The sequence below is a fragment of the Canis lupus genome, chromosome 16, assembly GCF_011100685.1.
Source record: "Canis lupus familiaris isolate Mischka breed German Shepherd chromosome 16, alternate assembly UU_Cfam_GSD_1.0, whole genome shotgun sequence".
NCBI classification, from domain to species: domain Eukaryota; kingdom Metazoa; phylum Chordata; class Mammalia; order Carnivora; family Canidae; genus Canis; species Canis lupus.
Window position 1 is genome coordinate 23587798 of NC_049237.1, and position 12763 is coordinate 23600560.

The 12763-nt window shown below is 37.7% G+C and overlaps 1 protein-coding gene across 2 annotated transcripts in view; it reads right to left on the reverse strand.

The window, feature by feature from the left end:
- HOOK3 (hook microtubule tethering protein 3) overlaps window positions 1-12763 on the reverse strand; it is a 109519-nt gene that overhangs the window by 60504 nt on the left and 36252 nt on the right. For both annotated transcript variants that reach the window (XM_038559913.1, XM_038559915.1), the window contains exons 4-6: window positions 12336-12386; window positions 10657-10789; window positions 6187-6254 (exon numbers count right to left, since the gene is read on the reverse strand). In XM_038559913.1, the coding sequence (XP_038415841.1) occupies window positions 6187-6254; window positions 10657-10789; window positions 12336-12386 (252 nt within the window). The remainder of the gene's footprint in view (window positions 1-6186; window positions 6255-10656; window positions 10790-12335; window positions 12387-12763) is intronic.

Below are 12763 nucleotides of genomic sequence, written 5' to 3' on the forward strand. Positions count from 1 at the left end.
TCCTTGGATAGACCTTGGATAACTACCAAGGTCTCCTAACTGCTCTCCCTTTTTCTAGCCCAGTTTCCCTTCAAACCATTCCCATCAAATGGATTTCTTAAATACAGATTTTATTTTTATTTATTTATTTTTAAAGATTTTATTTATTTATTCATGAGACACAGAGAGAGAGAGAGAGAGAGAGAGAGAGAGAGAGAGAGAGAGAGGCAGAGACACAGGCAGAGGGAGAAGCAGGCTCCATGGAGGGAGCCTGATGTGGGACTCCATCCCAGGTCTCCAGGATCACACCCTAGCCTGAAGATGGCAATAAACCGCTGAGCCACCGGAGGCTGCCCTTAAATACATATTTTAATTCTATTTTCTCCTTAAAATCTACTCACTGATTTCCACGATCCCAACTCTCTCATGAAACTGATTAGTATTCTAATGATCTAGGTCTCTCATTTCATTTCTAAGCACTTCCCACCACGTTTGCTACAGGGGTTCTTCTTTTCAGTACATCCAACATTTCATGTAGGTCTTGCTTTCTCTTGCCTCCTGGGCTTTAGAAGAATTTTTGCCCCTTACTTACCTCATCTCATCCTTCCATGCTCAGTCAAGATGTCACCTTCTTTGAGAAGCCTTCCCTTAAGTCCTCAAATGGAGTTAGCTACTCCTTTGAGGTCCTAATATTTTTCCCATCATGGTACTTTTCATTTGAAATGCTTTGACTATATTTGCTTGGTTAGCCATTTTTCCCATGAGATTTAGACTCTGTGGGGGCAAGAGACCATGTCTTTTTTTTTTTTTTCATAATTGTTACCTGAATGCCTACTACAGCTCCTGGTGCATATTAGGTGCTTGATGGTATGTGCTAATTAAGTAAAAGGAATATGCACATAAAAGACATATAATCTATTCTTAAAACCTATTTGTAGGTACAGTTTAATATTACTTTGTTCACTTGACATTTTGAATGTTTTCCCTTGTCATAAGATATTTTATCTCTTTAAAGATTTATTTAAGGGACTGAAAGTGAGTGGATGTGGGAGGTGGGCAGCGGGCAGCAAAGGGAGAGGGAGAGAGTCTTAAGCAGACTCCACACTGAGCACAGAGCCCCCACAAGGGGCAGATCTCATGACCTTGAGATCATGACCTGAGACAAAACCAAGAGTCAGAAGTTCAACTGACTTATGGGCCTGGTGCCCCAGAAGATACTATTTTTTTTTTAAACAAATTTTTTATCAGCTATGTAATATTCCATGAGATGGAGGTACCCTAATTTAAACACTTGCTTACCAATGGATGAATATTATTGTTGTATTTCTATTAACATAAAATAGTTTGGGGAGGGCCTAGCTGGCTCAGTCAGAAGAACATGTTATTCTTGATCTTGGGGTTATGAATTCAAGCCCCACACTGGATGCAGAGATTAACTTGAACTTTTTTTTAAATTAATTTTTTTTTTAAATTTTATTTATTCATTCATGAGAGACAGACCAGCAGAGACAGGTAGAGGTAGAAGCAGGCTCCTCATGGGAGCCTGATGTGGGACTTGATGCCAGGATTCCAGTGTCACAACCTGAGCCAAAGGCAGACACTCAACCACTGAGCCACACAGGTGTCCCAAACAAACTTAAAAAAAAAAAAAAAATTATATAAAATAGTTTGATAAGCACTGTTGTGCCCAATCTTGGTCTGAATTTGTAAATAATTCTTTGGGCTAAATTCATACAATTAAAAATCATTTGGTCACAGATTTTAATTTTAAAAATATTTCTGATTAGAGATACGAACCTGTAATTATAGAAAAAATCAGCAAATAGAGAAAAAAGCTTAGAACAGCAATCATTTGGAGATAATGTTCTGTCATTTTCACTCATCTTAATTTCTTTTTTTTTTTTTTTAAGATTTTTTATTTATTTATTCATGACAGACACAGAGAGAGAAAGAGGCAGAGACACAGGCAGAGGGAGAAGCAGGCTCCATGCAGGGAGCCCAACATGGGACTCGATCCCAGGTCTCCAGGATCACACCCTGGGCTGAAGGCAGTGCTAAACCTCTGAGCCACCAGGGCTGCCCTCATCTTAATTTCTAACAGAAATGGGATTATACTGCTCATGTGCTGTTTCTCTATATATAAGCCTTACTCGTGCTGTCATATATTTTTTAAAAATACACTTTAATGCTACCTAGTATGCCAATATATTAATCTGCCATAATTTATTTATCTGTGCTCCTATTGCTGGGCAGTCAGGATGTTTCTAATGTTTCAATATTAGAAAATAATGTTGAAATAAACAATCTTGAGGCAATATTGCACAATGGTTCTGGGCATGGGCTCTGAATTCAGACTGCTTAGATCTGAGTTCTAACTCTGCCAATACTTGCGTAAACTTGTGGTTACTCACAGTCTATGCTTCAGTTTCCCCTTTTTATAAAATCAGGTTACAATAACAGTATATACCTCAAAATATTACAATTAATTTTTCATTTTTTTATTTTGGTAAAGTATATAGAACTGAAATTTGCCATTTTAACAATTTTATGTCTACACTCCAGTAGCATTGATTATAATTGTAGTGAATTTTAAGTGTGTTAATAAATGTGTTTAGTAAGTAACCAGCACTAGCACATAGTAGGTACAAAATAAATGTGTGCTATTACTATTATCTATCTCTGTATTTCAGATATCCTTATAGGATGAATTCCTAAAAACAGAATTACAGGGTCAATTATAATAAGGCAGAACTCTTAGTGGCCCCTTACTATTTTTCCTATTTTTGCTTAGTTAACAGACTGGAGTTTTGGCTGGTTTTGCAACTACCTGGAATAAAGGCCACATCCCCCCCCAGATTCCCTGTGTGGTTATGTGAGTGATATCAGGCAAACAGGAGTGAGAATTGCTGAAAGTTTATTTAGAGGGAAACTTGGAACTTCATTCCTTCCTGATGGCTGGAAATGTGAATGTGATAGGTGGAATCTGAGAAGCCAGAGCCGAACCACTAAATGGGAAACACGTATTAAGGATGGCAGACAAAAAGAAACAAGAAAGCTGGGTCTCTGATGACTACAGAGCAGAACCCAGGGCCACTTAAGAGCAAATAAACCTTTATCTTGCTTAAGAGATTGTCATTTTGATATTTTAACACTTATGACCTAGTATCTTATATGATATCAAAGAGTGTATTTTTAAAAAGATGTACCAGTTTATCTTCCTACCATCAGAGCTGAATGATAAACTGTCTTTTAAAAGCTTTGCTTTTTTGAAAGGTCCTGTGTAGTAAGGAATTTGGCTGGCCTGCGTCCCCTTATTGGCAAGCAGCCTCTCAATCTCTGGAATTTCCTTACTGATAAGAGTATCTTTGTTTTTTTTTTGGTTTTTTTTTTTAAGAGTATCTTTGTTATTTGTGGGCCCCTGGGTACTTTAAGCTAAAAAACTGGATGACTCAAACTGGAGTCTGGCCATGCCAGAAAAATCAGCAATGTGTCAGAAGACTGGGTCTTTGAACCACCTGACAGCATGACTTCTGTGGGGAAGGAGAGCTAGATACTGTGTTCAATCCCATGGTCAAGGATGCAATCAATCATATCCACATAATAAAACCCCAATAAAAACTCTAGACATGAAAACTCAGGTGAGCCTCCCTGGTTGGCAGTACTTTGGGAACTGCCACACATAATGTGCTAGGAGAGTTATAGGTCTTGATTCCACGGAGGGGGAACAACATAAGCCTTGTATCTGGGACCTCTTAGACCTCACTCTATGCGTTTTTGGGACAGGGGGAGTTGGTTCTGGTTTGTATTCTTTTACTATAATAATAATACTTACATCATATTCCCGAGTTCTGTGAATAGAACCCTGAGAGAGTAGTGAGAATCCCTGGATTTACAGTCAGGTGGTCAGATATTTTAAAAAACACAACTTTAATTTACACTTAGCATTCTTCATGTTGTCTGTTGTATTTTTTCCTCTGCCAGTTGCACGTTCAAATCCTTGTTTTCTAGTACCCCTAACAGTTTGTTCTATTGCTTTTATGATTAAAAACATTCTCTCATCCTGAGACCAACTGGTTATTAACCCACATTTTATTTTTAGTTTCATGTCTTATACTTAATGGAGTTCAAGACATGCTACCCCAAAGTATGGTAGGTACCCTGGCATACTGAATACATCAAGCTAAAGGAACTGGAAAAATAGCAGGTACAGGAAGGATATTTTTTTTACCTTCTCCAGAAGCAGGTAAAAGCCTCATGTGAGAGGTGTTTTCCCTATACTCAGAGGAAAAACATCCTTTTCTCCAAAAATACAGGGATTCTAAAAGGACTCAATGAATAGGACTTGCTGTTTCCCCCAGATTACTACCCCTTAGCTCAAACTCTTTTTTGCCCTATCACATTTTTCCATGATTCTCCACTCTTCATCAAACCCAGCACTAAAACACTCAGGTTTAAACACTTCTTTGGTCTTCGTTTCCTTAAGAAGGTCCGTGTGTCATGTAAAACTTATATGGGGGTGCCTGGGTGGCTCAGTCGGTTGAGTGTCTGCTCAGGTCATGATGCCAGAGTCTTGAGATCGAGCCCCCTCACTGAGCTCCCTGTTCAGTGGAGAGTCTGCTTCTCCCTTTCCCTCTGCCCCCTGCCCTCCTCCCTGCTTGTGTCCCCTCTCTCTCTGGCTCTGCACTCTTTCTCAAATAAATAAATAAAATCTTAAAAAACAACCCAAAAACATCTGTATCCTTTTTCTTTTTAATCTTTTGTTACAGAGATCTCCAGCTGAGAACTTGGATGGGTAGAGGAAAACGATATTTTTCCTCCTCTACAGTTTCAGTATAAATATTCATCTAGAAATAGCTTTGGGTATGGTTGGAGTTGAAAGCTCATTTTCTTTTTTTTTTTTTTTTAATTTTTATTTATTTATGATAGTCACAGAGAGAGAGAGAGAGGCAGAGACACAGGCAGAGGGAGAAGCAGGCTCCATGCACCAGGAACCCGATGTGGGATTCGATCCCGGGTCTCCGGGATCGCGCCCTGGGCCAAAGGCAGGCGCCAAACCGCTGCGCCACCCAGGGATCCCGAAAGCTCATTTTCTGCCAAACAAGAAACCAATAATTAAATGTGAGGTAGACTGCTGGTTTAATATACATCTATTTTTTAAAGATTTTTTTTATTCATGAGACACAGAGAGAGGCAGAGAAACAGGCAAAGGGAGAAGCAGGCTCTATGCAAGGAGCCTGATGCAGGACTCGATCCCAGGACTCCAGGATCATGCCCTGAGCCAAAGGCAGACGCTCAACCGTTGAGCCACCCAGGTGTCCCTAATATACATATTTTTAATGGCTTTAGAAATTAGTCTACTATTCCTAGTTCATTGGGACATTTTTAATAATTAGCAGTAGTTAATAAATAATCTATACCGACAAGACAAATGTTTAAGTTTTTTAAGATTTTATTTATTTATTCATGAGAGACAGAGAGAGAGGGGGGCAGAGACACAGGCAGAGGGAGAAACAGGCTCCATGCAGGGAGCCTGCTGTGGGACTCGATCCCTGGACTCCAGGATCACATCCTGGGCTGAAGGCGGCGCTAAACTGCTAAGCCACCCAGGCTGCCCATGTTTAAGATTTAAATGAGAAATTTAAATGTATGATTTATTTTTTAATTTTTTAAATGTTTTATTTATTTATTCATGAGAGACACAGAGAGAGAGAGAGAAGCAGAGACCTAGGCAGAGGGAGAAGCAGGGTCCCTGTGAAGAGCTTGATGTGGGACTCGATCTTGGGTCCCTGGGAAAATGACCTGAGCCAAAGGCAGACACTCAACTGCTGAGCCACCCAGGTGCCCAAATATATGATTTTAAAATAAAAATGAGGCAAGCTATATCATAAGTGCAAAGAAAAAAAATTCTAAAGAAAAATGAGTAGGGGAATCTTTTTTTTTTTTTTTTTTTTTTTAATTTCTACTTCTAGGGACGCCTGGGTGGCTCAGCAGTTGAGCGTCTGCCTTTGGCTCAGGACGTGATGCCAGAGTCCCGAGATTTGAGTCCCATATTGGGCTTCCTACGTGGAACCTACTTCTGCCTCTGTGTGTCTCTCATGAACAAATAAAATCTTGATAGACAAATAAAAACAAAATTTCTACTACTATTTAAGCTCTAGTTTGATCTTTTAATTTCTCACAAACAGTAATCACAAAGCTCCAACCTACCTCTTGAATGGCTGTCATGACAACATGTTGAACAGATTCCTCCATCATCATAATGGCTTGGATGTACTCTGAAAACAAGAACAATCTGGAATGTCACTGTTCAAGTTAAAGATACTTAAGGAGTAATGGCTCACACTTCATGAATTCTTTTAACTAGTTTTCTGTTTTTATTCTTCCCAGGGATTCTTCATATATTGTTAAATATAGGTACCACAGGTAAAGTAAAAGCTGAAAATCACACTATTTCTCTTTCCTTAAGATAACCCACCCTACTCCCTACCACCACCATTACTTACAAAGTTGAAGCTACAGCTAACAGTCACAGGAATACAGTATCTCAGGAAGACAGTGAAATGTTAAAGCCTAAAGCCAGGATGGGAAGAACTCACTACTATTCCTAAAATTTTAAATTTACTTTGCTACAGTTTAAAAAAAACTGATGTCTGTGCTTTATTCTTGTGTGACATTAACGTATTGCATCATGTTCAATTCCTACCTTAATATTTTCTACTACAGAAGAGAAAAATCTTAATAAATCTGAGAGCTACTTAGGACAAAGAATTAAGATGAAGTTAAGATAGAAGTGACACCATAATTAAACAAATATTGTATAACCCTCGGCTTTAAAAATACATCACCAACAAGCTAAAGTATAACTTCATCAATCTTACCCTCACCACTACCAAATAAGAGAAGATCTTTTGGCTGTCAGTAGTGACCAGCTGAAAAAATAATTTCTTGTCTTCTATTAAAAAAAACAAAAAAACAACCCTACAAGTAGTTTTCCTTATTTGCAAATCCAACAATGAATGGAAAAAGTGGAATTCAACATAAAAAAAATCAACAGGCCAGCTCGATTCTAACAAATATAGTAAATACATTTTAATAAACATTTAAAAGAGTAATTAAGGGAATTTTAGGCTCAACCTGCCTCTCTCCCCCATACATCCAAAAAAACCTCCCACACATACACCAGAAACTTCTCAGCACTTCAAGTATTACATGATGGAATCTTACTGCGAAACTGCTCAAATGATCTTTTGGTAAGAGACTCATGTATTTGGAATGCCAAGCTGTATATGCTTTACGTGACAGATAACTCATTAAAAAATCCCAAAAAACAAAGTACTTTGAAAGCACTACTAAACTGTGACATTCGGACATTCTGGTTATTACAGTCAAAGCTTTTTGTTAATCAAAGGCATATTCTTAAAAGCAAGTGTTGTTCTAAGGATACTTGTACCCAATCAAATGTGTGGAGACACATACAAATATACACAACATCCTTAAATCACAGGATTTCTTAGGACAACAGTAGGAATGTATCAGAACCATTATTTGGGAAAAAGAAATCCTTTATTCTGAGCTCAATTTTTTGTTCTGTTTTGTTAACAAGGAACATCCTGTAGGTCTTGGAATGCAAGGGAAGTGCTTATTTTTAAATGGATCACAGACTTTCTTTCTTTCTTTCTTTTTTTTTTTAAGGATTTTATTTAGTTATTCATGAGAGACATAGGGAGAGAGGCAGAAGCACAGGCAGAGGGAGAAGCAGGCTCCAGGCAGGGAGCCTGATGCAGGACTCGATCCTTGGACCAGGATCACGGCCTGAGCCAAAGGCAGATGCTCAACCACTCAGCCACCCAGGCGTCCCAAGGAAGTGCTTTTAGATACTGTGTTCAAAGGTGCCAAATGCAGAATCCTAAGGGTCTGGAGAAAATGGCACAGCTAGGATGACTAAATAGCCCTCAAAATAAAAAACTGTGAACATGGAAAAGAAAAAGTAGTGGCACTGATAATGGAGAAGGAAAATTTAATGACAGCCTATTGGAAGTGAAGAAAATAACAGTGGGAACAGGGAGGTTAGGAAGTTAGTTAGGTGTGAGAGGGGAAGCGTTAGTTAAGAAGCGGTGTTGCCACGTCAAGGCCCTTCCCCGCGAACACCGTAAAATGCTACATGATAAAATGATGATGAGAACTATGTTAATGTACAATTTTTGAAAAGATAAATAAATAAATAAATAAATAAATAATCTTTAGTGTCCAAAATACAAGTATGTATGATTACTGGTGCAGATCTATGAGGCTAGAGAATGAGGTGTGCTATGTCAATAAGACTATATTGAAAACTTAGTTTTTAGCACCAGAATTTACAGCAAGCAACTTAGTATAAAGAATATGATGTTTAAACATGGAGACACATGGATTGTAGTCCTTGTCTAGCTTTTCTCAAACAGAAATCTTGGGGCAAGTCATATAATACTTAGTTTTCCTGCTGTGTAAAAACTATTTTTGTTCTGTTACTACCTAAAGGAGTACCAGGCAGAAGAGAGACACTCAATAATTACTATGAGTGTGTCTTCTACTACTACTCTTTGCTTTTTCAATTTTAGCACTAGTTATTTTCCCCATTTGAGAAGCCAGATGGCCAACATAAATGTATGCTAGGTCAATGTTCTGAGCTATTGCTCCTTATTTTTGTAGTTGAAAAACTCATCTAAACATAAGGCCTTTTCTATTTGTATAGTGCATTATGTATTACAAAGCAAATATGCATATACAATTTCATTTACTCCTCATAACCATCAGGTTTTGTATCCTCATTCTGTAGATGAGAAAACAAGCCAAATGCCTAGTCCAAATGTCAGTCACATAGCAAATGGAAGAACCGCTTTAGTAAGCCTCACATTACACATCATAAATGTGCAGTAACAGGTAATACTGAACTCAGAAACTCACTTACTTTGATTCTTTGTTCTCAAGTCTGCTTCTGAAAATACAGAATGCCCTCTGGATAAATATGATACTAAAATCCTATTCAAAGTTTTCATCATTTAAATACAATTTCAGAGGAGAAACCGAATTTAGGTGTTACACAACACTTGGTCTGTGTGAGAAGCTGGATAAATATTATGACTATCTGCTTTTCCATAGGGCTATGTATGGATAGAGGTAACACCCTTGTCTTTTCCTATTTCCACCCCACGGTAAATTAGCCAACTCTTAACAGTTAAATGCTTCTAGGAGTTGATGGATTTCTTAACAGAATCAACAGAGAAGAGGTCATTATGTGAAATCAGTAACCATATTAAATAATTTATCATACACCTTTTAAAATCAAAGCATCTACTTAGAGATTTAATGTGTCTTGAATCTTATTTACACTAATCTTCTAATCTTTGACAAAAAATGCTTAGTTAATATACAAAACTCACAAATGTAGAAAATTCTCTATTTTAATTCTTCAGTTGAATTGAAGAAATAATCTAAAACTTAATATAAGAGAATACACACTAAAATCTAAAAGGCATGGGGACAAAGAGAAATAAATACATTGTTAGAAAAAACAGCCAGATCACAGACCAACTATCAGTCATGGCTTCAAGAAAACAATGTTGACCATTATTAAACTTATTACTAGAACACTGAAAACGTATAGATAAATAAAAATCTGTTTTGCATTACCATGGCTGAGGTAGAAGGAATAAGAAAAAAGCCTTTGGGCTTAAAAAAAAAAAAAAACTGTCTTCTATGAAGGTCTTCTAGTATAACAGTAAAATACTGCATCATTGTTTAGAGTAGTCCCTGTCTACTTTTCATCTGTTTCATCACCCTTTATCCCTTCCTTACTATTCTCTAATAATACTTGTGGTTTTTTTTTAAATCTCTCAAAGGTAACTTAAGTTTTTCTGACATTCAGTTTCTACATTTCAGATTACTCTTAATCCATCCTCCTCCACATCTTTGCTTAAATAACATCCCTGGCCCACGCCTGGACTGCCCCCCCCCCCCCCCCCATTACACTTTACCTTCATGGCACTCGTCACCACTCGGATCACATAGGTATGTGTGCCCTCCCCCCTTCACTCACCTACCAGTTCCACAAGGGCAGGTGCTGTGTCTGTTCTGTCTGGCACTGTGCTCCTAGCCCCAGTATAATACATGAATTCAGTAAATATTTGTGAAATAAATCCTTCATACTCACAATCTAAAGTATCCAACTTTAAGTTCCTAGAGCTGCACTGATGTAGTGTAACATTCTCATTATTACTGACATTACTTTAGCAGGACCTTGTCCAATAGCAAGTTTCATCACATTCAGCGTAGTTAAAAATAATATACTAAAAAACTTATGCAGTCTTGCTTAAAAGGAAAGACTATCATCACAATTAAATGTATTCTAAGTTGCAAAACTCTTATGCTTGCAAACAAAGTACTAACAAAATTGTAGAAAGTGGCATTGCTTAGGACACCTGGCTGGCTCAGGAGGTAGAGCACACAACTCTGATTTCTCAGTCATGAGACCCATGTTGGGTATGGAACCAACTTAAAAAACAAACAGAAAAAGGCATTGTTTGAGGGTGGCCTTATGAAGATGTTATTGTTTGCACTGGTGATTTATAAATAATATATATAATATGTATTACTTTCCTTAATTATTTTAAATGCATACACTAATATCAAATAAATTACCTTGCTTCTGTTCACAGTTTACAGCACAGCCCAAGATGAGTTGAAGCATCCTTCCGAGCTCTGCCGCATCAGAATGTTCTCCAATAAGGTTCACATCAGGAAGGGTAAAGTCATTAATTTGCTGTCCTAAAATCTGAATGCGGACAAAAGGATCAGAATTGCATTCACATTTATGTATCCAAATAAAATATTTGATACAAATTAGTTTGTCAGTACCAGAAACTCATTGCTAAGGATAGAGCTATAATCCCAATTCTACTCCCAATTTCTATTTTTACCTTCCATATCTAAGTTATAACAATATTCATCACCATAACTTAGACCCCAATCTGGTATGTATATACACTGAGCAAAGAAACTGAATACTCTAATATCTTCAACTGCCCCTAGAAAGACAAATTCTCTAAAGTTCAAAGCATAGCCAGAGAGATTCTGAATGGGGTACCAGAAAGAGGGGAGATTAAATATAGGTTCATGCCCCAACAGTAAGACGCTCCCTAGACATATTCACTCTATTTGACTCGAAAATGCTGATAGCCAAACACTTATTATCAGGAAGGAGAATGGAGGATTCCTTTATGGGGAAATTGGCCCCAAATGAAATGAAATATATGCAGACAAATGGGTCAGTCCCTGTCTAATAACCATACAGTGAAAAAAGAAAATCCTAAAGCACAGAAGCAGGATGAATATGGCTCTAGTGCTATCAGTGAGCAGGGTAAGGAGGTCATGCAGTGTCTGGTGGCTCACGGTAATAGGTATGAATCTGATTATCAATACAATGGGAAACCATAAAAGACAGAAGAATGACATAATCAAATTTATATTTTTAAAAATCATTCTGGCTTTAGAGTGAAGAATAAGAACAGACAATAGAAGGGAATGAGTGAAATCAGGGTTACCAACCAGACTACTCTATAACTCTAAGTGAGAGCTAATGATGGCTGGGTACAAACTGGTAGCAGTAGAGATGGAAAAAGCTGTATTTTGGAGATTTAACTAGTAGGTCTTATGATGATATCAAAAGAAGGACGGACTATAGGATTGTTTATAGGTTTTGGGCTTGAGTAACAGGATGGATGACAGGATCACTTGCTGAGCTGTGAAGATAAATGATATAAGTATAAGATGTAGGTATAAATGCAGGTAAACTTGTGGGAAAGAATAGTAAAAACATAACATAGGTTTCCAGGCTATGTTGTGTTCATCTGGTATCTGTGACCACAAAATTTGAAGTAAAACTAGTTCTACTTCATGATTTTTCCCCCCAAGCCATTCCTTGACTGTTCTGATGCAGACTCAGAGGATAAACTAAGATAGAGACGGGGGTTTGCCAAGGAATCAAACTAAAGTAAGCAAGGAAGTTGGCTGTAATATAATAATGCCTGGATTCTAAACCACCTTCGCAAGGGGAGAAGAGAGCTTAATAAATGGCAGAAAAGAAAGTATAACATAAATTAATAATCATCTATAAACTATCCATATATTATAGTGAAAAAGAGCATTTATCTAATAACTACCTAATAGTTGTTCAAACCAACATCCTAAAAACTATAAAATGGAAGATTAACAGATTACTAATTTTGAGGTAAATTTTCCTTTACTTGGAACTATTGTAAAAGATAAAGTTAAATTGTCCTATAATTCTACCTCTAAGCAGTTGAGAAAAAAGTCCTTACCTCATGATTGTAATCCAGGATTCCCTTTAAAATTTTCTTTAAATTGCTTATCTGTTTAGAGAGAGATAAAACTGGGTAAAGGCCAAGCACAGATCAAATTATAATTTAACATAAAAAATTCCTGGGGGCACCTGGGTGGCTCAGTCGGTTAAGCATCTGCCTTAGACTCAGGTCATGATATCTCAGGGTACTGGGATCAAGTTGTCTGTTAGGCTCCCTGCTCAGTGAGGAGACTTTTCCTCTTCCTCCTCCTCTCCCTCTCCCTCTGCCCGTTCCCCCCTCCTCATGCTTGTTCATGCTCACTTGCTCTCTCAAATAAATAAAATCTTTTAAAAAACCTTGGAGGGCAGCCCCAGTGGCACAGCGGTTTAGCACCGCCTGCAGTCCAGAGTGTGATCCTGGGGACCCTGGATCGAGTCCCACGTCAG